Source organism: Aythya ferina, assembly GCF_964211825.1.
Source record: "Aythya ferina genome assembly, chromosome: 6".
Classification (NCBI taxonomy): Eukaryota; Metazoa; Chordata; class Aves; order Anseriformes; family Anatidae; genus Aythya; species Aythya ferina.
The window spans coordinates 14,830,376-14,856,650 of NC_140303.1; the positions used below are offsets into that span (position 1 = coordinate 14,830,376).

Consider the following 26,275-nt stretch of genomic DNA (forward strand, 5'->3'; position numbering starts at 1 on the left):
GCCCTATTTATGAGCCAGTCCAGGGCCAGCTCGGTCCTGCCACCAACCCAGCACCTTTGCCTGCATCCTTGGATGTGTTTTGCCATAGTCTCTGCTTTGTACCACCTCGAGGAAAACAGTGAAAAGGTGAGGAGCAACGAAACCGGCTCCCGCATTGTTCGCTTCCAAAGGAGATAGCGAAGCTGCTGCTCCAGTCCGCAGGGGCACCATCTGCCATGAGTCAGCAAGCAGCCAGATTTACTGCCGATTGATTAAATTAGCATTTGTTACAAGCCAGGGATGGGAGGAAGGGGGGAGAAATCCTCTTCACAGCTCTTGAATTATTTATGCCCTGGAAGCCTCTGCTCCGTGCTCGGGGCAGGCACAGGCTGCAAGGTCCCCCGCATGGGGACAGGCTGGGACCTTGCGGTGCCCTGTGTCCCCTTACTGAGTTCAGCCTTCGGGGTGGCTCAGTGGCTGTGGGTCCATCGCATCCCATGGGAGCTGCGCCGCTCCAGAGGGCATTTTGCTCCAATTATTTTGGCAACGGGCTCAGCTTTCCCCAGCATGGCCCGATGGATGGAAGGGAAGCACCACTGTAGTTTTAATGCCCTGCACCCACCAGACCTTTAGTTAATTGCGCGAGAGCGACTGCAGGTTCCTGCAATGAGGGGAAGGCAGTGCTGGCTTTGCTCTGCTCTGCTGGCAGGAAGCCAGGCGTGGGGAAAACAAAGCCGAATTCCCACCAATTTGATGTGAGATTTTTTTTTCCTAGGCACTGATGATTAATCTGGATGGAATCGGCCGGGTGCCCTGTGATTTCGGAGCAGCCAGCCTCCGCGTGCAGTGCCTGAGACACGAGGCGCCAAACCCAGGATGCGGTGGGTCCTCCTACAGGGGCTGCTGGGCTTGGCTTCTGCGTGGCAGAGAGGATGAGAAAAGGCGGCGATGTTGAGAAACGTGCCGTGAGGGCAAGCTGCTGAGCGGGCAGGATGCGCTGCACGAGAAAATCTATGCAAATCTGGGTGCACAAACCGCCCCGGGAGCAAGGAGCGGACCGCAGGTCTTTTGTTCTCATTGCTTGTGCCTGATTTAAGAGCAAGCCAGACCTGACACAAGACAATAGCGCTGACCACAATGTCCATTTATTTGCAGAGTTGGCAGCTGGCCTGAGTAAGAAATAAGGAAACGCTTCCCTTTTTCTCCTATAGACCAATATCCTACACGAAAACACCATCAGGATGCATTTCCTTTTTGCTGGCTGACCATGTGTGTGTCCCACAGCCCCTCACAGGGGTGAGAAGAGAGCAGAGCGCTGCTGTTCCGGGGCAGGAGACGGCCAGCAGGCCTGTCCCAGAGAACAAATTTAGGTATTTAAACTCCTTGTTACAGCCAGCCATCAGATATTCACAGCAAGAGATAAACGAGGAGAGGAGGGGCAATCTGACTGCACGAGGGCTGAAAAGGGAAATAACTTTTTACAGCCAGCCAATTAAGTTATAAATCTGGTTGCATACAGGATTTATTTAATTTGCTCGCTGGAAGTAAGCGAGGGGGAGGCTGCGGCTGCGAGCGAGGCAGGGAGGCGTGCAGCTGGCCAGGCTCTGGGAAGCAGCACCAGCAGCCCATGGGAGCAGAGCCCGGTGCTACAGGCACCTGGGGAGCCGATGGGGCACATGGGGTGACCACAGCAGTCCCTCTGGCCTCAGGTTTGCAATGGAATGGCTTCAGATTTTGCAGGGAAAATGCAAATTTCATGTCCTCGGGGGATATGAAAACATTGGCCTGGCCGAGGCAAAATCCTGGTGCAGAAGGAGGCTCTGTGAGAGCCAAGCCTGGCTGCCTGCAGGGCAGCTCCTGCCCAGGGCTGTGTGGCGATGGGGCACAGGAGCAGTCTATGCAGCTTCCAGCTGCTGCCAGTGGCTCTGGGCACCAGCAGACATGAGGATGGTTCCCCTGTGTCATCCCTGGTGCCCCTCGTCATCCCTTCATGTCAAGGACATGGCTTTTTCCCTGCAAAGGTCACAGCGCATCTCCTTGATGCGGTACATCCGCAATGATGAACGGGTGCCCGGAGCCCTTTCCCAGCCTGTCCATCCGAATTCCAGGATAACACCATATTGTCAAGCTCCTGCTTTTCAGAGTTGCGAGCTGGAGGCACGCCAAGGTGAGCGCAGCTGCTGATGAAGTTTCCAGTCATATTCTATTTTAATGTTGAGATCCTCCATTTGTTCGGTTCCTAAAGGTGACCCACAAAGGAAAGTAAAATTTGGGGTCATGCCCAGTGTTCACTTCCCTGTGCTGAATAAAAAGACCTGGAAGTACGTATATTGATAAAGCTACTTTTGTGCATTATAAATTTGGATCCTTGCTTAACTCAAGACCTTAGGGTGGCAAAACAACTCATAAATGGTTCAGTTACAAAAATGATAACTGTGAGCTGAGTGGCAGAGAGGTGACCAGAGCAGGCTGTTTACTATCTGGTGTTCCTCTTTGTTTTGTTATTAACATCCACGTAACTTCCACGACCAAGTGACATTTTGGATAAAAAGCCCTTGTGAAAGTACCAGCGTCCCTCCCCCTGCACAGCCTTCACTTCCCTGATACGTTTTCCATGGCCTCACCCTCCATCTGCTTCAGCAAAACACACTGACTATCACTTCCACGAGCTAAAACAGCAAACGGGAAAAGCCTTTAATATTTTCTTGCCATGTCCCCACCCTTTGCAGCCCTTGCTGCTGGGCCAAGGCTAGTGCTGGCCCTCAAGCACTTGCATCTGTGTTGGCCATGATGGGAGTCCCACTGTACAGGGAGGATGAAAGCAGGGCAGGGGCTGAGGATGCCGCTTCGATCCCGCTGGTGCTGAGGCACACCATGACAAGATCCTGTGATGAAGCCTTTCCTAGTCCTTTGCTGCCTAATTCATGCCAAATCCCATCTCTGCTTCTTAAATACAGAACATATACAGCAGTCAGGTGCTGCTCAGCGAGGAGAAGAAAAGAGCAAAGGGCCTGGTTGGTGACCATCAGAGAGGGCAGGAGGTGCAGTTACTGCAGGTTTGCTGAACCCACATCTCAAGGCAGAGAGGTCCTGGGAAGGCAGAAGGAGGGCAACACATACATTAATAGGTGCTGAGGCAAAGATGGATGCTCCAGACCTTTGTTGCATTTCGTTGTCCCCCAGCTCCTTCCCTCTCACCCTCTGCTATCCTAGGGCTGCTCTCTGAACCCACCAAAGGTGCTTCTTTGGTCTTAACGCTAATTTTAGCAAAGGTTCTTCCTTACACTGGGGATTTCGCTAGCATCCCTGTCAAAGCTGCCTTTGAAAGCTTTGCCACTCATGCTCACTAATAATTTATTGCTTGGCTTCCTACTGCTCTCCTGGCTCCCCCAGTCTCCCTCCTGGTACACTCATCTTCTTCCTCACGCAGGTTTGGGAGCAGGAACCAGTTAACACTTGGTTTCTTCCCCTGAAGGCCATATCTGGGAGGCATCAGGGGATCAGAAGGAGCCCAAGGAGGCACAGCCCTCCCAGATGTCTCATTTGGCTGCCTTTGTGCCTCAGGACACCCGGCCCCTCTCCCCGCACCCACCCCCAGGGGCTGCTTTCCCTGCTGATAATCCATTATCTGCATTTAATGCCTCGCTGACGTCCTTCCCTTTGTCTGGTGGTGAAACCCTGACCAGATGTGAGGCTTCTTCTCTTACTAATGGCAAATCCTTTTGCAATAGCTGGTTGGAAAATGCGGAAACTGTTTTCATGAAGTGAAAATTGAAACACTGGAGACATTTTCCTTCTGCAGGCCTCACAAAGGAGCAGTTTTTGTTTGACGCTATTTCTACTTTTCTACTTTTTTTTTTTTTCCAGAAAAAAAATCTGTAGAACCATGGCTGAGAAGATGGGTTTGTATTATCAGTGCTCTCGCTGCTAAACACCTCCCCTGCTGGCCTGGTGTAGCTCCCATTTCTCTCATGTTACATTTTGCCTCTGAAAAAACAAAAACAAAAACAAACAAACAAAAAACGCAACAAAACAAACAAACAAAACAAAACAAACAGACAAACAAAAAAAACAACAAGCAATGGAAGGTGTCCTACCTGGACAGCACAGGTCTGCAGGATGCCCCAGGCCTTTCCTAGGCAGCTTGGGGACCAGGACAAAAGCCTGCCCTGGGGAAGGAGAGGACAGGTAGTGCAACAAGCCCCTGCCCTGCTGAGGTGTTGCTGGGGGCTTTGGTCTGGCAGTTGTGCCTTGTGTGCTGGGACCTACATCACCTCTCTTGAGGAGACAGGTGGTAAAAAGAGATCCTGAGCCACAGGAGCGCTGCCAGCAAGGCTGGGAAAGAACTGTCCTCCTCACCAAATGCTTGCTCCCGTCACTGCAGATGTGCCTATCTATGTTTTTCCTTCAGAAGCAAGCATTCATTTCTGCAGCTAGTCAGAAAGTCTGCAAAATGCCAACCTGAAACGTGTCATCTCCTGTTCGATGAACTGTCACTGAACCCGGAAAAAAAGAAAAAAAGATCTGCAAGGACATGCCCAGGTTTCTGGTGGGCCAGCCCAGAGCCAGGGTTGGAGGAGCCTCCCACATTTATTCACAATGTTCTTCCAGTTCAGGGGAAATGCAGATAGTTTTTAAGTTTCGGACTAATTCAGGAGGATTTTTTGTTTTTCATTTCTGGGTACAGTGACATACCCTGTGAACTGGAAAGCCTGTGCACTGGCAAAGGTTTGCGTTAGGGCCGTGGAAGTTCTTGTGTCCTGTCACTTGGGATAAAGAAGTTGATAAACTTATCTGATACCCAAAATATTCCAAACAATGGACAGAAAATGCCAAATGCAGACACACGAGGCAGTGTGAGCAGAAGCCAAACTGTGTTGCCTGAGGCATTTAATGGGAGTTGGTACAGCAAACACTTTGCCAGTTATTTCTCCTTGCTGCCTGTTAGCACAGCAGCGCCTGCCATACTGCGATCAAGCAACCTGGGGCCTGCAGGAAGTTTCCTTTGCTGCCATCCACACAGTTGTTTCTCTTGAAATTCCTGCGTCTTCACCACGACATTTTGTGTTTTCCAGTCCAACAACACAAAGCGCCTCAGCTGCATCAGTGGGATGCTCATCACAGCCTCTGGTGGCACCAGGATCCCATCCTCAGCTGCTGGACGAGGCAGGGCACAAGGTGTGGGCAGCTGCCCTTTTCAGCAGCCTGCCACTCGCTGCCTCACTCAGCACATGCCCTACCCTCTGCTGTGCACAATGCAAGGGGTTTCTTGTTCCAGGGAGAAACCCTGTTACTTCCACAGAGAAAAAGCCCAGGGGACCATGCTGTGTGCTCCGGGAAGGTGCCCTCTGCTCCTGCGTTCAGTGCCCATTTCAGAGTGGCCCTGCAAAAAGCCCCAGGTGCTGAGGGCTGAAATCTTTTCCATGTCTGAAGCTGAGCCCAGCAATGGGATGGGGGTGTCTGACTGTGCCTGGCCTCTCCCCACCAGCAGGGCTTCATTTATTCATGGGCTGGAACCCACCAGGCGAGCAGGGGACGGATCCAGCACGGCTGGCCAGCCACGGGGAAGGACAGCATCGTCGCCACGCCAGGGGAAATGCTCAGCCCACTTATCCTTCCACGCACACCTACTATTTTCGCTTTCAATCTCGCTCCAATCCGGCTGCTCCCACATGAGTTACTAATATAGGGCACGCAACGGGGCTTCTCCCCGCCCGGCCTATCCTCATCTATTTGACTAATTAGCTCGGTTTCGCTGGGGGGGGATGCAGGAAGATGGAATGTAAGGGGAGGGGGGGATCCTGTCCGAAATCCGCCTTTCTGCTCCCTAACTCCAGGCTGGTCCTAGCTCTAATGCATTACCCAATGCTCTGCAAAACTGAGGGGCACGCTGGCCCCTTCCCTCCCACCCTGCCAAAACACCTGCCCATGGCAGCAGCAGGTGTTTGAGCAATATTGCCCCTGCCCTGGGGAAATCATAGCTCCCAGCCGGCCGGCGAGGCATGGCAGAGCAAACAGCAGTGGTTTCAGATTTGTTTTCCTCCTGCCCCCTCCTGCAGCCTGTCCCTGGGGCACGTCAGACAAGGGGTTTTGGGGTACATCATCCCCTGGGGGCACCCTCCAGCACCAAAAATATCCACAGCCGGACCTGCGCCACGTGAGCAGCTTTATGAGTCCTTCGGCGGGGAACGAGTGGTTAATTACCATGTGCCACTGCTGTTAACCTCTGCAAATAAGTCTAATTATCGCAGATTAATGAACAGAGCACAGGCACATCCGACAAGCCGTCGCTGAGGGTCTTGCACGGCCACATTTCATTATCTGGCTGCGCACTGCCACCCCCACGCTGCGCTCGAGCCAGTCCCTGCAAAATTCGGCCTGGCTGCCCCTGGACTGCTGCACCCATGGAGGAGCCCCCGGCCTTGGCAGTGCACGGTGCTGCTGCCAGCAGTGCTGCTTTGTGCTGTCCCTTGCTGAGAAATGGGAGGAATTCAGCACAATCAAGTTTTGAATAACAGGTTTGTATTTCCTGCCTTTCGGCGCAGGTTATCCATCTCCTCTTCTGGATCTAATGGAAAGGGAGATGCCACTTCTGCCTGGAGCCATCCGGCCACACCAAGCAACCGGATTCAATATGTGTGATTGCAAATACCTGGCTGAAAAATGGGATACACACAGACAAAAGCAGAGGGATGCCAGCACTTCAGCAGCACTGCCAAGGCAGAAGGGGAACTCCTTTTTGCAGGCTGAAGACCTAGATGGGTGCAGGCATGGTCCTACAAGGACACTCACACATCAAGGCCATCTCCTCCCACAGTTTTATCAGGAGCCCTCTGGTATTTGGGTTGTGCTTTCCCTAGAGACCCTGGCTCCTGCAGGCCAAGAATCATCTGAGAGTCTCCCATTTCCTCTGGGAAAGAAAAAACAAAAAGCTAAAGCATGAAGTTAACTCTCGTGGTTGCTGGTAAAAGCTCAAGTGAGTCTCACAGACTAAGAAAGCAAACAAAGGAAAAGGAGAACACACTTCCTGGTATTTAAAAACACACACAAAAAACCACAATCTTAAGAGAGCCCCGTGACGAGGAAGGCTGGAGTCCTGACACTCATATGCTGGGGGCCAGTGCAGCAGCACCCCAGCATTGCTTGATAGAGCAGAGCTGCAGGATTGGGCCCAAAGAGGCAGAAACATCAGATGCCTGGGGGTGGTATGGGATGTAGTCTCAAAGAGAGCAGCATTAATAAACTACAAGATTTTACGACCATGTCAGGAAAGCTTACACTTCCAGGATCAAAATAAATAATGAAACAGGGTGGGTTTTTTGGACTATTCTGGCTTATTTTCAGCAGTTGCTGAAGGGTTGAAGCTTTGTTATGGTTGCTTACCCAGCAATCAAAAGTATCCTTTCAGATTTGAACCAATTATCCCACACTCACCTCGACAAGCACCACCACCACGTGAGACTGCTGTACCAAGGCTCCTGTGCCAGCAAATCGATGGAGCCTCTTCTTGTTACCCAGCCTGAATTAAAAAAACTTGCTACCCCGTATCCCATGCTCTGAAGTCAGGAGGGATTTGCCTGCAGAGAAAGGAAATCTGCGCCTGGGGACGCGCTGCCATTGCAACCGGTGCCTTATGGCCCTGCAGAAGAGCTCCAGCAGCCTCAGCTGTGCTGGATTGAATGCTTCCCATCAGCTCCCTCGTGGAGATTTCGCTGCTGAACAGCGCAAAAATGTCCCCAGCCACGCTTTGCGCTCCGACACACTGCCGCATGGAAGAAACCGGCAGATGCAGAGGAAGCTGAATGGGCAAATGAATGTTAAAATAATTGGAGCCACCATTTCCGACTTGATGAATATGTTGCTCAAATTACAGTTCTGCCTTGCAAACAAAACAAAACAAAAACCCCAATGAATGTGACATTAATTTAATAATAGCGAAAGTTGTAAATAATGTAACACTCATGTAAACGGTTGCTCATGCAAGATCTCTTGAGAGGAGCATAAGGGACGCTGTAGTTTTGGGGACGGGATGACACATGTTCTGCAAAATGCGGTGTTTTATTCTTTGTCCCCCAGGAGCTGAGCAGAGGCAGAGGCGCTGATGCCAGTCCCCAGCCCTGCCCCGAGCCCTGGGGACCCACCTCGTGCCGCAGCACCACCAGGCGAGGGGTCACATCGGGGTGGGGGGGAGCTTTGCTGCACCTATCCTATGAATAAACAGGGCATGCCTTTCCTCCCGCTGAGATCAGCGCGACCATTCCCAGAAGCCTTGTGTACAAAGCCCTCACACCCCCATTTCTCTCCTCCTCCTCCACGCTGCACACAATTAAGGTAAAACCCTGCGACTTTGTGTTTCCCAATATAGCAAGCATGCTTTACTTGTCTAATATACAACACACTTAATGCACCAAACGCTGTTTCCAATTCACAACAATTACGGCAGAATTGCCTTGCTCTATTTACTTAAGGAAGCGATCTGTTGGCTTACAGCACGCTCTGCCCCACGCACTGACGAACCCGCATGCAGAGCTATTTACTGCCAGGAAGCCCCCTTCCTTCTGTACATATCTGTGGGACAGTGGGGAAGGCCAGCACTCAGACGAGCCATCCAAGCCTCTCGGTAACAGCCACTACGGGCACAGGATGATGCTACAGACAGCAGCAAAGCCCACGGTGGCTGCAGCCTCCCATAGGTCATGTCCTGCGTGGGCAAGCTCCTTTCTGGGGCCCGACCTCCCCTTCCTTTTCCTTTCCCTTTTTTCAGCTGTGCTGCAGGTTAAAGGCCATTTGTTTGGAAAGCTGCACATCCTTCCGGGGCCATCTCCCACCTCATGGGCATCCCCCACAACCCCCCTCCCTCTGCTTCAGCATCTATTCAAACACTTATCCTCTCCTTCACCCTCCACCATGAGGTGGAATTAAATTCACAGAAAAACACAAAATGCCATCCAGGGCTAAGCTCATAATTGCCATCAAACACAGAGAAAAACAGAACAGAGACATTCGATCCGATTCTTTGTCCCTTCCATTTTTTTTTTAAAGTTGCCCTTTTTTTTTTTTCCTTTCTTCCTTTTTTTTTTTTTTTTCTTTCTTTTTAAACGCCTCTAACAGCCTATTACCAGCATCTACAACTTCCTTTCACCAAGGACCTCTGGGTTTTTCCCTGCCTGCTTCCTCTGCTTTATTTATTGACATATTCAATAATTCAGAGAAATCTTATTTTAAATGCACAGGGCAGAACTCGCCCCCAGGTTTAAAAAACAAATCCTGTCACGTTTGGCAAACAGCTACACACAGAAGGCAGACATCAAACATATACACCCAAATATGCAAATTCAAAGAATCAATAGATACGGCATATTCTTTATGTTCATTTTTCATCAGGAAATAAAGGCTGGCGCACAACATCGGCATAACACTGCTGAATCGATGTCCTTGCGGTAAGGAGCATCCTACAAAGCGTGCCCCGTGAATAAGCTTTCCTCCCTCAGCGAAGGTCAGCCTGCTGCCACGGGGACTGCTCCTACGCAACCAAAAATGCTCCACAGAGAACTGATCAGCAGGACTGGGCTCCAACCTAATGCGACTTCCTCCTCGGCTTCATTTCCGTGCTGGCTGAGGAAAGCCCCGAGGCACAGGGCGCTGAGCACAACTCCCAGCCCACCAAAGCGTGCCCTGCACCAAGACCTTGCTGGGCTGGGGAACACGGGGCCAAATCCTGCGGATGGACGCCTGGCACTCACTCGCCCTCCGATCCATATTGATCCTCTGCAGTAAATTTTTTCTGCTCCTCTATGCTATTTGGAAGGTTACCGCTCCCTTTTCACCGCCTGGAGTGTATTTATTTTTCACCTCTCCCGTGCCCAGCACCTCACACAGCCTCACAGTTGACCAGCTCCCTCCAGCCATCACCTGCCATGTAATTGCCACGCTTTGTTTATAGATAATCGAAAAAGAAATGTAAACGCGCCGAGATGATTAAGATATACACAGCTGGTGTCACCAGCAACCGGGAAAAATGAGTATCAAGGATGTATGAGAGTAGCCTGTGCTGCTTCACAGTGACTCATCCAGGAGCGTTACCCTCCGCACGATGCCAAAGGCAAAGAGGCTGCGTTGCAAAACCGCTGGTTTGTGCCTCTGGGATTTTTTCATACATTATCATTTTCATCTCACTGCTGTCAGTTCTACAATAAATGTGTACATCAATACAGTAGTGGCAAGCAGGAGTCTGTTTTGAAGAGACGTTGGCATTGTCTTATAAATGTCAGCAGCTGAACAGCACAGGGCTCCGTCACCTGCTACCGCTTCTAGCGCTTCCCTTTTATTAAAAATACATATTGACAATAAAAGCTCCAGCTAAAAAAAAAAGCCCCTCCCCCTCCCCTCAGCAGAAAGACCTTGCTCGGCTCATCTTGGAAAATCTTTAAAACGTGCCCTGAGAAGTGACCTTACACATCTCCCCACCTCCTGTGTGCACCACTGAAGTACGCTTTTAAAACCCGGCCGTAAAAAAGGAGGCTCTTGCAACCATTTGGATAGCAGGGCTCCTCGGAGACTCTGTAGAGCAAACGTTGGAGCTTTCCCAACCGCTGCATGTTGTCCAACCCACCCTGTGCCCATCCTGCAATGCTGGAGCTGCAGCAGCGCTGTGCGGGCAGGAGCAGGACCAGAGCTGCTCGGCGGGGCTTTCATTTCCCTACCTGGGCACAGGCAGCAAAGGGGCATCAGAGGCCAGGAGCTGGGCACGTCTGGAGGAGATTTATCACACCTGGCTCAAGCACTGTAGATGGCACTGGTGTAGTTTTGCTATGACAGCAGTTTAAATGATTTTTTTCTTTTGGGCATTTTTTTTAAACTGAAAATTATTTTTCAAAGTGGAAAACCCTTTCATTTCTAAGCAGCACAGAAGAGAGAATTAAATTTCAAAAGCACCCTATGAAACAAAGGGGCTTTATTTTTACAGCCACTGCCTACAACCTCAGTATTTCAGTTTGGCTCTTTTTTATTTTTTCTTTTACCAAGCACCCTGGGGAAAGAGTGCTAGTGATATTTTAGGAGAAATGCTCCCCATATGCAGCACGCAGCGCGCTCAGACTCACTGCTATCTCAGGTGCACAGCAGAGATGCTGTTAAGCAGACAGCAGTTGTGTCTTCAGCTTACACCCGTTTACAGCTCTGTACCAGGGAACAGAAAGCTGCAAGTCCTGACTCCTTTGCAGAAACTCCAAAGAAAACACTTTGCTAAGAAAGACAGAAATGTAAACACCACTACATAAATGCCAATCACCGCAAATCTGAAACATCGGCCATTTCTAAACTATCTGACTGGAAGTCAAATTGTTTTATGGTTAGAGGAGTGTTTAATACACTATGAACAGTTTAAAGTTAGCATTTCGTATTCAGAGTGATTAATGGCACCATATTGTATTTCAATTACTATGAGATACTTCCCCGTAATAAACGATGGCAATAATATTCACATTAAGTCAATAAAAAGCATCTTCAAAGCGTGATGTATAAGTGCCATTATCGCAGCGTAATTTGGAAGCATCACACAACAAGTTAGCAGCACCGATAGCTGAGTCCCGGCACCCAGAGGTAGGCGCTGGTCCTGATGCTCAGGGAGTTCAGCCGAGCGGTCATTTCTCCCTTCCCAACCACTGGACCTCACATCCACGTGCCTTCAGCATCTCATGAGAGAAGTGCCAGGCCGAGGTATTGCCTTCTCGCTTGGGAAGCGACAGTGAGATGCCATCACTTCTAGGTACAGCTTCATAATCACCAGACTGGGAGCTGATGAGCTGGGGATGGCAAACACAAACACCTTCAAGTCGCTTCGGCCAGCACGAGCTACACAACAGGTCACACTACAGCCCTTCATCCTATCTTCTTCCATGTGAAACCTCATTAACTGGAAAGGGAAATTATTGCTGCCCAGATTGTTTTAACCTGCTTGCTTGCTTTTTAATTGCTAGCACTGATTTAACTCAAGTGCCCAAGAGCACACTGACTGGCAACAGAGCTGCTTTCCACAGCCTCACACCCCAGAACATAGCTGTATTTCCCATTAGGAAGTGAAAAATTAAAAAAAAATAAAAAAATTTGTTTGGATTCAGAAACAAGAAAATATTTAATTTTAACAAACAGTGAATTGTTTTGTCTTGGCATCTGAATTTCATTTCACTAAAATAAAAAGACGCTTGGTTTAGATGTCAAAACAACAGTATACATCAAGATTAGGTATGGTATTAAATATCATCTAAAGATAATGATAAATTAATAGCTTATGAACAGTATATTTCTAGTTAGTAGAAAATGGAATAAAATGAGCAGGTGGAAGTAAAACATTTTTACATCACAAAAATGACAATTTTGTCTCTATCAAAACACGACATTTTGACATTAATGAAACAAAACAGAAAAGCCCAAATGATTCACTTTGACTTTCTTGTTGAAAATTATGTTCAAATTGACACATTCTCATGAAACGCTTCAATTTCAAAAAAAAAAAAAAAAAAAAAAAAGCTGCATGTTCTGATGAAAACTCACTTCTGCTGGAAACCTGTGCAGCCAGTTCTGCTGAGGGGCTGGGAGAGAAGGTCTCTATGGTCACACGTTGGCACCTCTGCCCCTCTGGTGAGGGATTCAGATCCCCTGCCCAAGAGCACATGTTCCCTCTGCTCAGGACAGTCCTGATTCTGAGGTGAAAAGCAAGCAGTTTGCCTCCTCACTCCACAAAAACCAAGGCTCACCCTTCAGTGCCACCCCCAAGAAACAACGAGCATTGCACCGGTAATAGCGGTACTTCAGAGAACTCTAAGAAGCACTAAAAAAAAAAAAAAAAAAGAAATACATATTTTTCATTGCGGGTCAGCTTTAATGCATCCAGCATGGGGATCACAGGAGAGCACGAGAATCTCGGAGGGAGCCATTATCTGTAGATCACTGCCACAGCAGAACATAAAGGCCTCTCCTGAGCTATTAGAGGCAATTGTTTCAATAAGCATTCGTCCTGCAATCAATGCCAAGAAAAACGGTAATGCCCTTTCAGACTCCCTCTGCTTTAGTGGGGAGGGGGCGGCCCTTGGGGAGGGGGGGACAAGTCCCCAGGGACGTGCCGCTGGCCTCACCACGATGCCCTGGCTGGAGCTTGGAGCCTGAGCAAGGCTTGCTCCTGCCTGGGGCTAGCTGGGTACCTTTGGCACAGTTCAAAGGGTTGTGCCAGCGGTGACGGCTCCCTCCCTCCACAGGGCCTGTGGCAACTCCACCCTCACAAGTCAGTCATCCAACTGCAGGAGCAACACGTGCAGGAAAAATAGAGGTGCTGTGCACCCTGATGTGTGCTCTGTCCAAATCCAATATAAAGTGAAAGTTACTGGTGGAAAACAAGGAAACCTTTACAGTTTATCAGCCCTACCCAATTAATGCTCATAATATACGTTACCAACAGTACGCAGCTCTTCTACACAAATCAAACTCGTACCACCTACTGCGCAGCTGAGGTGGAGGCTGAAGTAGCAGTAAAACACAGGCTGAGTCTCCAGGTCAAATCAGGCCATGCCCTGACCATATAAAACTTGGAGAAGCGAGGAGCAGCATTATTCATTTCTTTAAACACATGTTCCTACTTAAGTCAATGGGAAGCTTGCCATTGACTTCAAAGCAAGCCGGAGCAAGCTCCTGCAGCAGTGGCTCTCTTTAAGGAGGATGACTGTGCATCCCCAGTTCTGGCACAGGGCTTGCAGCCCTGCCCATTTATAAAGTCATGGTCACGCTTAACACTGCAAAAGCTGGGGGACGTTTTTTGCAGGAATATTCTGCTCAAATTCATCATAGCAAGTGATGGACAACATACCCAAATACACACAGAATTCAGCCAGCGGGTTCATAAAAATGGTTAAAAATACATGCACGAAAAGGGGCAAGTAACCACTTCTCACCACAGCAGGACAACACCTGAAAAATGCAAGAGGGCAGAGGTTCAGCCCCTGCATTTATGCTCCCCACTTGGCTCCTGGTAAGCCCAGGCAGCGCAGGGTGGAGGAGCCAGAGGTTGGTGAGGTGGCAGCTGAGGCTGTTCCAAGGTACTGCTGTGTGTCACCTCGTGTGACGTCCAGGCCTTTTGCTGTGTCCAGGCCATGCAAGCCCTTGTGACTCCCCTGTCAAAACCCCAATGATGTCTTTCTGTGTTGCCATGGAAAAAAGTGATGTCAGAGGCAGCCAGCATTCGCCTGCTTCCAGGAATCTGCAAGAGTTTCTGGAGAGATGCACATCTCCCTCTTCCTTCGCTCTTCCAAGGCTCTGCCTCTCAGTTTCTTAACTCTTGGCTTCAGAAATCAGCACGAATCCACCACACACAACCGGCACCTGCCTTTGGCTGTACAGAGCTCCGTCAGGAAGGATTACGCCCAGCATCTTTACCCTCAGCTACCCATAAATCAGCTCTCGAGGCAGGGGATTGCAGAACAAGGCTCAGATCTCCTCAGCTGCCACTTATCACTTGTATCACCTCTTGCTTTCCTTCTTTCCTCAGAAAGAACAACCTCCCAGCTCACCTTCTGCAGGTATTTACCTCCCGTTACAGAGAAGAGAAGCTGTGCTGGTGCCCTCCATTTTATAAAACAATTCCCCCCACCCCTTATAAAACAATCTCATAACATTCCCCATGGCTTTAATAATAATAACCAATTACTCACTGGTGGCAGCAATTGCTACGGGTAGAAAGGGCAGGGATGACAAACTGCTGACTACCCTGCTGAGCACTGCCCTGGAGGAAACGACAGCTCAGCAGAGCTCTTGTCTCATGAATCGACGCGGGGAGCCAGGAGTTTTCTCCCATCACAAAAGGCTCCGAGGGAGCAGGTACAGCAGCTACAGGCCAGTCCCTGGGCATTAATCTGCCCTTTGAGAGGATCCAGATTCATTCTGAGATCTGACTCACTTTGTGAGTTTGGACAAAGCTTTGTCTCTCTTGCATTTAACCCATGAGGTCTCATATTGTGCAACCAATACCCCAGGATCAATGCTGCTGCCTTTCTACCAGCAGCCAGGTATCCACCTGACCCCCTATGCAACACAGGTTGTATGGGTATGAGATGCTCAGCAGAGCCCCATTGATCCTCTTGGGAAATCCCAAGGAACAAAAAGCACGGTGGGAGACAGGCTAAGGACAGGCTCTCCCTCTAAAAAAGATCCTTCCACTTCCATTTCAGCAGTCCACAGCTGCCTGGCTGTGAGGGCTGAGCCCCAAGAAGAATTTGGCTGTGAGCAGTTCTTCTTACGGACCATGGCTGCAGGGCCTTGGTCAAAGGTCTGTCTTCAGGTAGGGTTAGTGCTGACAGATGGAAAAATGCAGGAAGCACAGCTGGTGTTGGGGTGGGAAGGGGCTGCCCAAGGGAAAAACCATTTCTGTCTCGTTTCATACAACATCAGTCCCCAAAGAGATGCTCTTTAGGGGGAGAAATGCTGCAATACTCAGGTGATGTCGAGACAGCAGCCCAACCAACAAACCAGAGCAGGGAAATTGGCCTGGAGTTGAGCTGGGCTCTGGTCCTCACTGTTTGTACAAGGCTTGGTTGCTGTTGTGAGGTGCGTGCTGGTGCCAAGCCAGGCATTTCGTTCTTTGTGCATGGGAACAGCTGCAGCACCTGCCTGCACCCAGCACGACTGGCTCTGACAAGCGAGCTCGGAGCCTTGATTTTCATTCCCTGCACTCAGGCATTTCCTCGTTAATTCACACATCCACGCTTTACTGAGAGCCACATCTTCAGCAGCTTTTTGTAAGGAACGGGACTAGAGAGAAACCCCAAGAGGCTGTGAAAACAGCACAGTAAGAGAGTCTCACAGCTTCCAGCTGAAGACAAGTTTTGCTTTGAATGCATTGCATTTCTTTCATCTGTGACAAGACTAGAAAGAAAAAAACCAGCAATGCTGCTGTAACCCCTGCTTTCTGGACAGCCTTCTCCTTTGCACAGGCACCAACTGGCACAGGTATTCCCTGCGGTGCCACCAAAGAGCCACGCGCAGCAAGCCCCCCGTGCTGGATGTGCTACCTGTGCTGCAACGCCAGCTCTTCTAAAAAGAGCTCCTGCTGGCTACAGCAAATACGAACCAACACTTTGTCCAGAGTAATGTATGTAATAACGCAAGCCAGTCCCCAGTTACCAGCTGCTGAACCATTCAAGTATCCTTCTATTTTACTGGAAGGTTTCCTATACATTTCCTGAGTGTAATCCAGCTCAGTCATTAAAAGGCCACCAGCCCAGAGATTCCACGCACAAATGTGTCTCTCTCATGTCTGGTAACAGCCGCACAACATCTCCCATGGCACCAGTTTGTATTTTTACATTGAAGTGTGCAGCAGAGGGACAAAAAGCCATGGCCTCTGCCCAGGGCTGGCACTTCTTCGCACCCAACACGTGAGGAAAAGTCCCGCTGTCCTCAGCGTGACCATCAAGACAACCAAGCCACCACCACACAGGAACCCACCCTACCACACTTCCAAGCAGACTTCCCTGGGCTGAGGACCACCTTTTCCTTCATGCCAAGAACAAAGGGGCCCTATTCCCAGCCCACTCTTTTGGGCAGCATTGCTGCACTGCCAGCAACAGCAGCCCAGAAGGGTCTTCCAAGCAGATGCATCAGGTGGAAGCTGTAAGAGCCCAGCCTGAGCAGACATCCAAAACTCAAAGGTCTTCCTTGCAGCTCATTATTATTTATTATTTGTACTGTAGAAGTACCTGAGAGCCTACTAATATGATCAGAGACTGTTTATGTCAGATGCTGAACACCGGCTGAATAGTAATGATAACTGCCCTTGCAAAGAGGTTCAGGAACACGAAGATCACTTTGGGCAAGAGGCGGAGGTCTCTGCTTTGCATGCACACACGCTGACCTTTGTCATCCCCAGAGGCTGGGAGCACAGGTACAGCCAGGAACTGAGAACAACTTTACTCCTCTAGTACCGGTCTACTCTTATATGATTTATAGATTTGTAGCACAATCTGGAGGACAAGGGGAGTGAGGGGGAGGGTTATACAGCCACATCACTTCTCTGAGAAGGACAGACAGCTGGTTAAAGGTTCAGGACTGGTAAGACAGAAGAATTGGTTAGCTGCAGATGGGTTCAGAGCTCTCAGTAGGACCCAAAGGAATTCACATGTCCTCCCACTAACACTGTGGTTGTACCTACTACACGCTGCTGGAAGCTTTGACCCATCACCATACTGGTCTGTGCACAGCAGTATGCTACACTACTTGCCTTTACAGCACTGCTTTACTCTTTACAGACTGATATCGATGCAAACAGACATAGTTCTAAGATATAAATGATAGCAAGCAATGCAAAACCTTACAGCACGTGAACCAACCACAGCAGATGAAGACTCCTTCCCCAAACTGAAAACTCATTTCTGGTAAGTTCTGAGTGTGCAGTGCCCTTTCAGGACCATGGGGGCCAAAAGCCTCCAGTTCAGAACCAGAACAGGCCCGTCCAACTATTATCTCAACTTCCCTCAAAGCATCAGGCTTTGTTTTTCAGCACAGCCCAGAGAACTAAGCTAGCTGGGTACCACCTCCCTGCATCTTCCCAACATTTCCACAAGTCACAGCAGTGATGAAGTTTGGAGCTGTCCTAAAGAGATCCTTTCACCTTCCAGATTATTCTCTTTACTCATTTCAGGACAATTTTGTGCTAGGGCTGAAATGTTCCTCCTTACACTTCCCACAGGTCCAGCTTTCAGCTTTACCTGAGTGTTGTACAGTCCTTTGTGCCCTTGAGCCCGGCAGCGTAGTGGTGGTGCTCCTCCTCCACATTTGATTGCGTTGCTCTCTGGTGGGTGGCGTGGTTGGGCCAGAGAGGGTTGAGTGGCTATCTGCCAGGAGTAAGGTCAGCACAGCCTGCAAAACAAGAGCATGGTAAAAATTGCTTTCCATTACCTTTGGGTTAGCACAGGTATATGCTACCCCAGATGCTGAAGCGAGAGCGTTAACACCCAGCGTATCACCACATTCATTTTTTGTCCAGACTTTTCTACTTCTGCACAGCAATAACCCCATTCTGCTTTTTTCAAGTGACCTCCAAAGCAGAGTATCCAAGACAATAAAAATGCAATGTCTGCCTGGAAACCACCCAGGCAAGCGGCCAGATCTGTAGCCCAGCTCTTCACCTCACGGCTCGCAGCCAAAATCCTGCCCTCAGACAATTCCTCACGTAGACAGCCAGAGCAGCAGACCAGCATCTGCTCACCGGATCCGGCCATCAGTTACGCTGTGCCTGGGCACAGGCAGGGCTCTTTGCTGGGGAAAAGCAGCTGAGCTCCACCAGAGAACAACCTTCACCCTGAGGGGGGAAGAGAGGCTGCTCCTACAAGGGCATGCCCTCAGCAGAAAGTTCAAGATGGGCTAACAGGGATTTTAAGTGTCAATCCAAGCCAGGGCTACTCGGTAGCAAGCAGACATGACTCTTTATCACAGCAGAGGGGATCCCTGGGCCGTCTGCACACAGCAACTCATAGGTGCAGAGCTTTGCAACCAAAACTGACCAACCCACAGCTCACACAGGCCACTTCTTTCACACCTGTGTTAGAGCAGAGGCTTGCCAATCAGAGCACTATACATCCTATTAAATAAAAGGGTAGTATGCTTAACAAGGTCAGAATTACAGTACCAAAATGTTTTTCAACCACAGGAATCACAGAATTTGAAGATAAAAGTGTATGTTTAAGCAGCATTCGCCATAAACCTTTATTGCTTTTGTCCTGTTGCCTAGCTGAGGTCAGAAGCAGCCTCTACATATGCATATGGCCTTATTCTGACCAGCTCTTAAGGAGCAATGCTTTTAGAAGCTTTTTCTGAAACTGGTATTTCTTAAGTAAACCTCTGGGAGCAGGAGCTGTGCTACAACACCCAGGTGCTGCTTCTTACCAGCTCTGACCATCTCAGATCAGTTCCCTCCTCCGTCTTCAAGGTGTCCCAGGAATGTGTCGCTGTGCCAGCCCGAGGCATGCCTGGAATCGGTAACGACCGCCTGCAGGACCTCCAGCAGCACACGCCGCGCTGACCTTCCCTCTCGCCTTCCCGCTAACATGCGCATTTCCACTTCTGTGGGTGTACTGATGAGAATGATCAGTTTATTATTCACGTCCAGTCTCACACCCGGCTCTTCTGCAAAGCTGAAGGTGCTGGAGGTGGGCCTGCTGGAGGCAACTGACGGCTCCTGAGGCAAAGGGTGAGAAGCAGGCATCCCTGCCACGGCCAGCTGCAGGTGAGCTGCCCCCAGACCACCCTGAGCCTTTGCCTAGGGGTGAAAGCCATATGCAGACTGCCACCAGCCACTTCTGTAGCACAAGTGTCCGCACAAGAGGTATTTCCACACAGCTGAGAACATTTACTTGAAAAAACTAACAGTCTCTGACTGGTCTCTCCCAATTACAGCCTTCTGTTACAGCTCCATTTCCCACCACATTTTGCTTCCCCAAACGAGGGTGCGGTGCTCACTCTTTTTATATAAAAAGATGTATGAGCAGTGTCAGCCTACAGCACCTTGGAGGATCTGTGGCTTGGTGCAGCCACAGCGTGGGCAGCGGGAGGCTTATTCTCAGAGGCCTTCTCCAAACGCAGCATTCAAAATTGTTAACATGGGCCCGGTCTTGGAGAAGGCAATTTGTCTTCATCACCAGGAAAGAAAACATACCATGAACTAATTAACGCTGATGAGTTTTGCTGCCTCATATTTTCACATCAATCCGGGCAGGACACCTGGGACGAGCCGTGCATGCGGGAGCAGCACTGCACCAATTTGTGCCAGCTGAGGCCAGGCACGCTCACTGGGCTGCGGGGGAGGCAGCGGGGAGCACGGACATGGGCATGGGGAGCAGGGAGAGCGTGAAGGGACTGCTGCAAAACCACATGGCCCTGCAGCATCTGCTGAGGGGACACCTGGCCCCATGGGGGCGGGTGATGCTGGACCAGCAGCCTGGTGGCAGGATAGGGCTATGGCCATGGGGCTGGTGGCACCACAGCACATAAGACAAGGGGTTTATGGCATTGCTGAGCCCATCTCCTTCAGATGCTCACATCCTCTGCGGCCTCTCCACGTGTACAAACACCAGAAGCCAGCACCACAGGAGCTCAGTGAGCACCACACACCACAGAGGCCACCAGAGCACCCCCCGGGGGCAGCGCCCCCGGCCCTTCAGCCGGCCGGGCGCTGTGGCGGGCGCAGAGCCTCCCGTACCATCCTCCGCCGCCCGCCCCCGCCGCGCTCTGCCGCTGCCGCGCGCCCCGCCGCCCCCTTATATAGCGCCCTAAAAATAGCTCGCCGCGCACCGCCCCGCCAGCAGCGGGCGGGAGGCGGGAGCCGCGCCGCCGCCCAATCCGAAGCCAGGCCCCGCCCCTCTCCCCGCCATCCCGCGCCGCCATTGGGCGGCAGTGACTTCAGGCGCGCCTCGGCCCCGCCCCTCCCGCCCCGCCGTTTGCCTTACATGGTCACGCGCGGCCTGAGTGGGCCGCGCGCGGGGGCGGGGCGGGGCGGCGGGGGCGGGGCCTGCTCCTCTGAGGGAACCGGCGCGGGAGGGGGGGCCGGGGGGGGCGCTGCGGGCTCCCGACAACAGGGGGGGGGGCCGCGGGAGCGCGCATGGCCGCGGCGCGGGGCTGCGCGGCGGCGGGCACGAGCGCGAGCCCCGGTGCGGCGGCCGCGGGGTGCTCGGAGCTCGGTGCGCGCCCGGCCCCCGGCGCTGAGGGTCCCCCGTCCTCCCTCCCTCCCTCCCTCCTTCCCTCTCTCCCTTCCCCCCCTTTCCTTTTATTTTCCCAAACTGTGCCCGAAACACAACAAAGCCCCGGGGCCGCCGGCTCCACCGTCGGCCGCTTTTCCTCTTTTATTTTATTTTTTATTTTTATTTTTTTAATTTTTTTTTTTATGCTCGCGACCAGCCCCAGCAGAGCACACAAACACACGCACAGGCGGGCAGAGAGCGGGGGCCGTGCTCGGCGGCGGCAGCATGGATGTCCTGGCGAGTTACAGCATCTTCCAGGAGCTGCAGCTCGTCCACGACACCGGCTACTTCTCCGCGTTGCCGTCCCTGGAGGAGAACTGGCAGCAGGTGAATGCTTCGCTTCGCATCCTCGGTGCCTTTGCGGCCGCGGCTCCGTTCTGCTTCCTCGGTTCAGGGTTGGTCGGTCAGGATGGTTTTTTTGTCGCTGTGTTGTTGTTTTTTTGTTTTTTGTTTTTAATTATTATTATTTTTTCCGCGTGGGCAGACCCTCAGCTGCCTGGTTTCCCCCCCCCCCCCCCGAGGGGAACCTGGGGGCCGCTGACAGCCGCCGGGGCTTGGCTTGGTGAGCACCGCTCTCCTCACCCCGTTTTTCGGCTGGGGTTTCGTTACTGTTTTCTTCCTGCTTGGTCTTTCCAGGCTGATCACTTCCAGCCGGTGCTGACAACCGGCACGGATCGTCCGGGGTTCAGGTGTTCCTGTCACCAGAAACCAGGACGAGGTGGGCAGGTGTGTGGGGGCACCAGCGAGGGCTGTAGGCTGAATCCCCTGGCTAGGGGGGCGAGTGATTTTTTAATTTTTCATGTTTTCCCTTCTTCTGGAAGGAGGGGAGCAGCGCACGCTGGCTGTGCGGCCAGACAATGCCGCCTCAGGCTGGTGCCAGCCAGCCCGCGTGCTCGGAGGCTCCGTAGGGTTAACGCGCAGAGAGAGCTGGGGCACTTCTGACAGGGGAAATCAAGCCTCACCGACGTGTGAAAATGACAATTAGTGACCGAGTAACACCCAGGAGAAGAGCAGGTGACAGAAAGGAGCTGTACAAACAAACCGTGTGCCCAGATGCCCAGCCCTGCGAACAGCTCTCTGCTGGGATGCCGAGGGAAGCGGCAGAGCTGGGTGCTGCTGTGGTGCTCTGGCAGAGGGGGTCTGTCTGTGAACTGGTGTCTTTTTAAAAGAAAAACAAGACGTGCTGGCTGGCAAGAGCAGCGGTGTGGCTGGATGACATGTGTGAGCACGCTGCCCGGCCCCACGGCACTGTCACTTTGGGGATGAGGAGCCACGGGGCTGCGTCTTGCAGGCACTCCCGTTAGGCTTGGCTAGCACAGGGGCAACGTGTGCTAGTTCTCCAGTGACAGCCTGGGACGTTCATTTCGTGCTCCTTGCCGGTGTGTGTGCAGGCAGAAACGCAGACGGGCGCTCGGCAGGGGCTGTAGCTTTGTCATCCGCTGGACTGTGGCTGGGTCTTTAAAGGTTCGCCCTGCTAAAACTGTGTGGGCTCCAGCCTTGTGTGTACACGCACACCTGGGAGAGGCTTACTGACAGCCGCGGTGTGAACACGTTCGGGATTTCATCTGCGAAATGACCGATCCAACTTTGCTTTCTCCACCGAGGGGGTGGGGGTGCTTTTTGTTATTAATATTCAGCTCGCACATCCATGGTGGTCACATCTGCTTTCCTTTTATAATTCTAACATGCTAATTAAACTGAAGAGGTTGATATAATTTCATTAAGGAAAATAATTTCATAGCATCGCTGTTGTTGGATCAGTTGCATATTAGTAACAGCCCAGGCAGTCCAAAGCGAGATAATCTGTTGACATAGCCAGCATGCTCTAGGCAGTGCTGTGCATGATACTCTGTCTCCTGCTGCCTTCTTTTATGTGTGGAAGAGCAGCAGCTTGGTTTATACAGTGCAATGTACTACCCGAGCCCGCTATTACTGACAGGATTTAAACTTAATACTCTCCTGGTTAAACCCCACGTATGTTGGAAAAGGAAAACTTGGAAATAATTTATTACATTTTCCCTTATTTTCCCCCAGATTTTCCAACCAGTGCCCGATGTCTCATAATGCATCCTGTATTTGCAGTTTAATTTTTTCCCCTGTTGCTGCCTGGACCGTCCTTGCAGACAACAGGGGAGCTGACCCAGTAGGTGACTAGTGGGAGCTGCACAGAGCGTGCTAGCATGCAGGCTTGGCAGACCCACTGACACAGAGACCCCGATTTCAGTCTGCTGAACTGCTTGCAAACATAGCCTGGTATTAGGGATTTGATTGCTTAAGGCAAACCATAGCAACCTGGGTACACAGGGCACACACATGTGCATGTGTGTGTACCCAAAGGTACCCCTCAGAGCTGTCAGGGTGCAGTTGAGACCCTCAGGAAGACAGCTGGCAGGGCAGTTGCCAACCCCTGTGTGAAGCACTGGGGTAGGGAAGCAGCAGCTTTAATTCGGGGTGAAGGTGCTTGAAGGGGTCTTGCCTCCACTCCCATGAAAAGACCTGAGCTCCCTGGAGGCTCCAGAGCAGTGCTCCTGACAGCATCAGAGCAGCGTCCCCCGGAGATTGCCTCAGAGTCTCTGAAATGGGGGGAAGTAGTTGTGTGGGTCAAGAGCAGGCTTCCTCATCAGGCTGTGAGCTCAAGTTTGTTGTGCTAGCCGGCTGTCCGTCCTCGATGGGGAGAGGCTGGCTCGTGCCAATTGCTGCCGCTCGGTTTGGGGGCTCTTGTGATACCATAAACAATGCAATTGCCTTGCTGAAAATTGGAGAGCGCCTTGGGGTGAGCTTGCTGCCACAGTCCTGTCTGTCTGCCTCTTTTCCTGAGTCAGGACCACGCTTTTGTAGCTGCTGGCTGAGGACTACCCAGCTGGGGCAGTTGCTCATGTTTCCGATTGGGAAACAGCCATCACTCACAGGGGGCACTGACAGCACAGGCAGGTTGCTAAATGCTTGCGTGCGGTCAGCTGATCCTCTCTCCCTTGTTCCTTCCTACTACAAGAGAAATGTGAGCAAGTTTGGCATTTACGCATTTACCAATCAGCGCCGGAGTTGCATGAGAGCAGCCCCGCGCTATGTGTAACGCAAGTGGATTCGGGGGAGGAAGAGATTGTCATCTCTTCTGTAGGTTTCCTTTTCAGGAGAAAAATACAAACAAAAAACCTCTCACTCCATCCTGGACGTAGTACACATAGTAAAAGTGGCAATACCTGGAGTGGAAGCTGGAACTGAATCCATGATGCATTTCACGTTATTTTTAAAGCACGTGTTGGTGGGCTTGGTTTTCAGGCAACAAAAGCTTAGCTTTGCTATGTCAGCTCTGAGTGTCCTCCTTCAGGTGAAGTGCTCTGGAGGTCAGGAGGGTTTCGTCTTGGAGTGGAGAGGTCAGGATCTGATGAGTAGTCCACAGCACAGCTTCATCCAGAGGGAGAGAACTTTGTTTGGTCTTTTCCAGCAGCCTCGTGCAGCCATGGCACTACAAGAGATTAAAGAAAGAGGTGGGCTGGGCATTGAAAAACCCGGCGCTTGCTGCACGCCAGCTGGCTGGTGTCTCAGTGTCTGTCTGCTTCTGCCTGGCGCTCCGTCCTCGCCGTGCTGTGAACCACACGAGCTGCTCGCTGTCCCCGCTGCTCTCCATCCCTGTGAGCTTGCTCGGTGATTTATAACCTGCCCAGGGGAAATCCCAGCCCCTGCGTGGCTGCGGCTGTGCAGCGTGAGGAGCTGTAATCCCACGCACGTTGCTCAGGGGTAGGTGTCTGGCGAGGTGTCCCCAGGACTGGGAGTGGGCTGTGGAGAGAGCAGCACAAAGCTGGGGAGCGCCTCGTGGCTCTGTCGAGGGCTGGTTTTGGGGGAGGTGGTTGCAGGGTTGGGCTCGGGGCTTCAGCCTGTTCCTCGTGCTGGGCCCTCACATTGTGTGAGGGGTCATTAGAAGATCAACAGCAGAGGGCATCTTCTGTAGTCAGATTTGTCTCTTCTAGGTGCAGCACTTCAGCCCACCCCTGCTGTCCTCTGTGTGTGCTCAGAGGTGTGATCAGGAGACATCTGGGGGCTCTCCTCATTTTCGGGGGGGGGCACAGGGCAACTTCTGGCACGGCGATCCCTGTGTTGCCAGAGCACAGCGGCACCAGGAGCAGGTAGATGCACCCGGCTGCTGTGAGTGCAGCTGATTCAGCAGAAGTACAAAATCAGCAGGGTTTAAGTGTCACGCTCTGGCTTACACTAAAAGGCAGCCAGCCTTTCCCACACGTGTCACAGGCCTTACTGGTGGGAATAGCCTTGTATTGTTTGCTTGATAACCACTGCCCGATAACATTTCCTCCTGCCTTGGCTGACTCAGTTGCTCTCAGCTGCAGCAAGCCATGATCCTTCTAAGGGAGATGTGCATTTCCTGTAAAGCACGGGATCAAGGAAACCTTTGTTTTGCCCTTGACTCTGTGGTAGAACCTTTGTGTATTTTTAATCAGGTCTTCAGGCCTCATTTTACCCTGTTCTGAAATGACTGAGAACAACACTACAGAGGCATGGTCTTTGTGGGGCCGGGAGGCTGAAATGACCCATCTTGGCAAGGGGCTCTGAGGTCCCTGTGCTGTGTGAGAGCAGAGTATCCCAGGGTGACTGGTCTGGTAGAACCCTTACATCTCAACGCTGACTTCTATTTGGGAGACAACGTCATTTTCAGGCCTATAGGAAAAATTTCCACTGCTACTGGAAAGGCATAAATCACACTGGAGAACATTCCTGCCTGCCCATCGCCTCCATTGTTCTAGTTTAATGGCATAGTTGGCCACTACATAAACTAAACCATCTCTTTTAATATTGCTATTTCATCTTGGTTCCAGTCACAGTGTAACACATTTCTTAAGTGCTTATAGTACATCATGCCTCTTGAGAATAACTTGCAGAAATGGTTGACTTCCAAGAACAGCCACATGTGTACTGCAGTGTATTTCAGACTCTGAGCACCAGTCCATTTATCCGTGCAGGCTCTCCACTTGCTCCATGTGCTGAAAGCAAGCTCTTTTCACACTATAGAAGGAGATGGAGAAATAGAAAGTCAAACTGGAAACTGCAGCCTGTATTGTTTTGCGATTCCTTAATTGCAGAGTCTGTTAGAAATGATTAGTTCTTGGTGTTGTGAAAGTGTGGAGCCCTGCAATCCATGTTGTAAATGTTAAACAGCTGATTTTGTGTGTGGCTTCTGTGTGTGGCAGGTGCTTTTGAAATAGGGTACATAGTTTTCAGCAATGCACAATCATACTGTGGATATTAACTAGAAAATGCCTTCTTTTATTTGTTTGGGATGCTTTAACCTTCACAGCCCCCAACCCACCCATGTCTTTATGTCCTATTAAATAGGCAGTGCATAGACTTGAGTAGGTTACATAAAAATTGTGATATATAGCGAGTCTGCAATGCAATACTTCCACATGGAAATGGCAGAAGGTCTTCAGTACAATGCAGTAATTTCACACTTAAGCTTTCCAGGGTGGGGGACATTTATTTTTATTTTTATTTTTTCTGGATATTGT

The 26,275-nt window shown here is 51.0% G+C and overlaps 2 protein-coding genes across 8 annotated transcripts in view; one reads left to right on the forward strand and one right to left on the reverse strand.

The window, feature by feature from the left end:
• Positions 1-20,210, reverse strand: part of LOC311438951 (uncharacterized protein) — a 33,911-nt gene extending 13,701 nt beyond the window's left edge. Inside the window, exons 1-4 of one of the 7 annotated variants that reach the window (XM_084524037.1) lie at positions 18,907-20,210; positions 17,730-17,880; positions 4,077-4,148; positions 1,109-2,218 (exon numbers count right to left, since the gene is read on the reverse strand). In XM_084524037.1, coding sequence (XP_084380163.1) covers positions 2,118-2,218; positions 4,077-4,148; positions 17,730-17,880; positions 18,907-18,987 — 405 coding nt within the window. In that variant the 5' untranslated portion in view covers positions 18,988-20,210 and the 3' untranslated portion in view covers positions 1,109-2,117. Of the gene's footprint in view, positions 1-1,108; positions 3,070-4,076; positions 4,149-4,845; positions 5,363-12,519; positions 12,681-17,729; positions 17,881-18,149; positions 18,595-18,906 lie in introns of those variants that run through there. The other 6 variants (XR_014694457.1, XR_014694458.1, XR_014694459.1 and 3 more) reach the window with 6 other exon arrangements.
• A 468-nt stretch (positions 20,211-20,678) lies between these two features.
• Positions 20,679-26,275, forward strand: part of KLF7 (KLF transcription factor 7) — a 62,834-nt gene continuing 57,237 nt past the window's right edge. Inside the window, exon 1 of the mRNA XM_084523711.1 lies at positions 20,679-21,083. Within this exon, the coding sequence (XP_084379837.1) occupies positions 20,982-21,083 (102 nt within the window). The 5' untranslated portion in view covers positions 20,679-20,981. The remainder of the gene's footprint in view (positions 21,084-26,275) is intronic.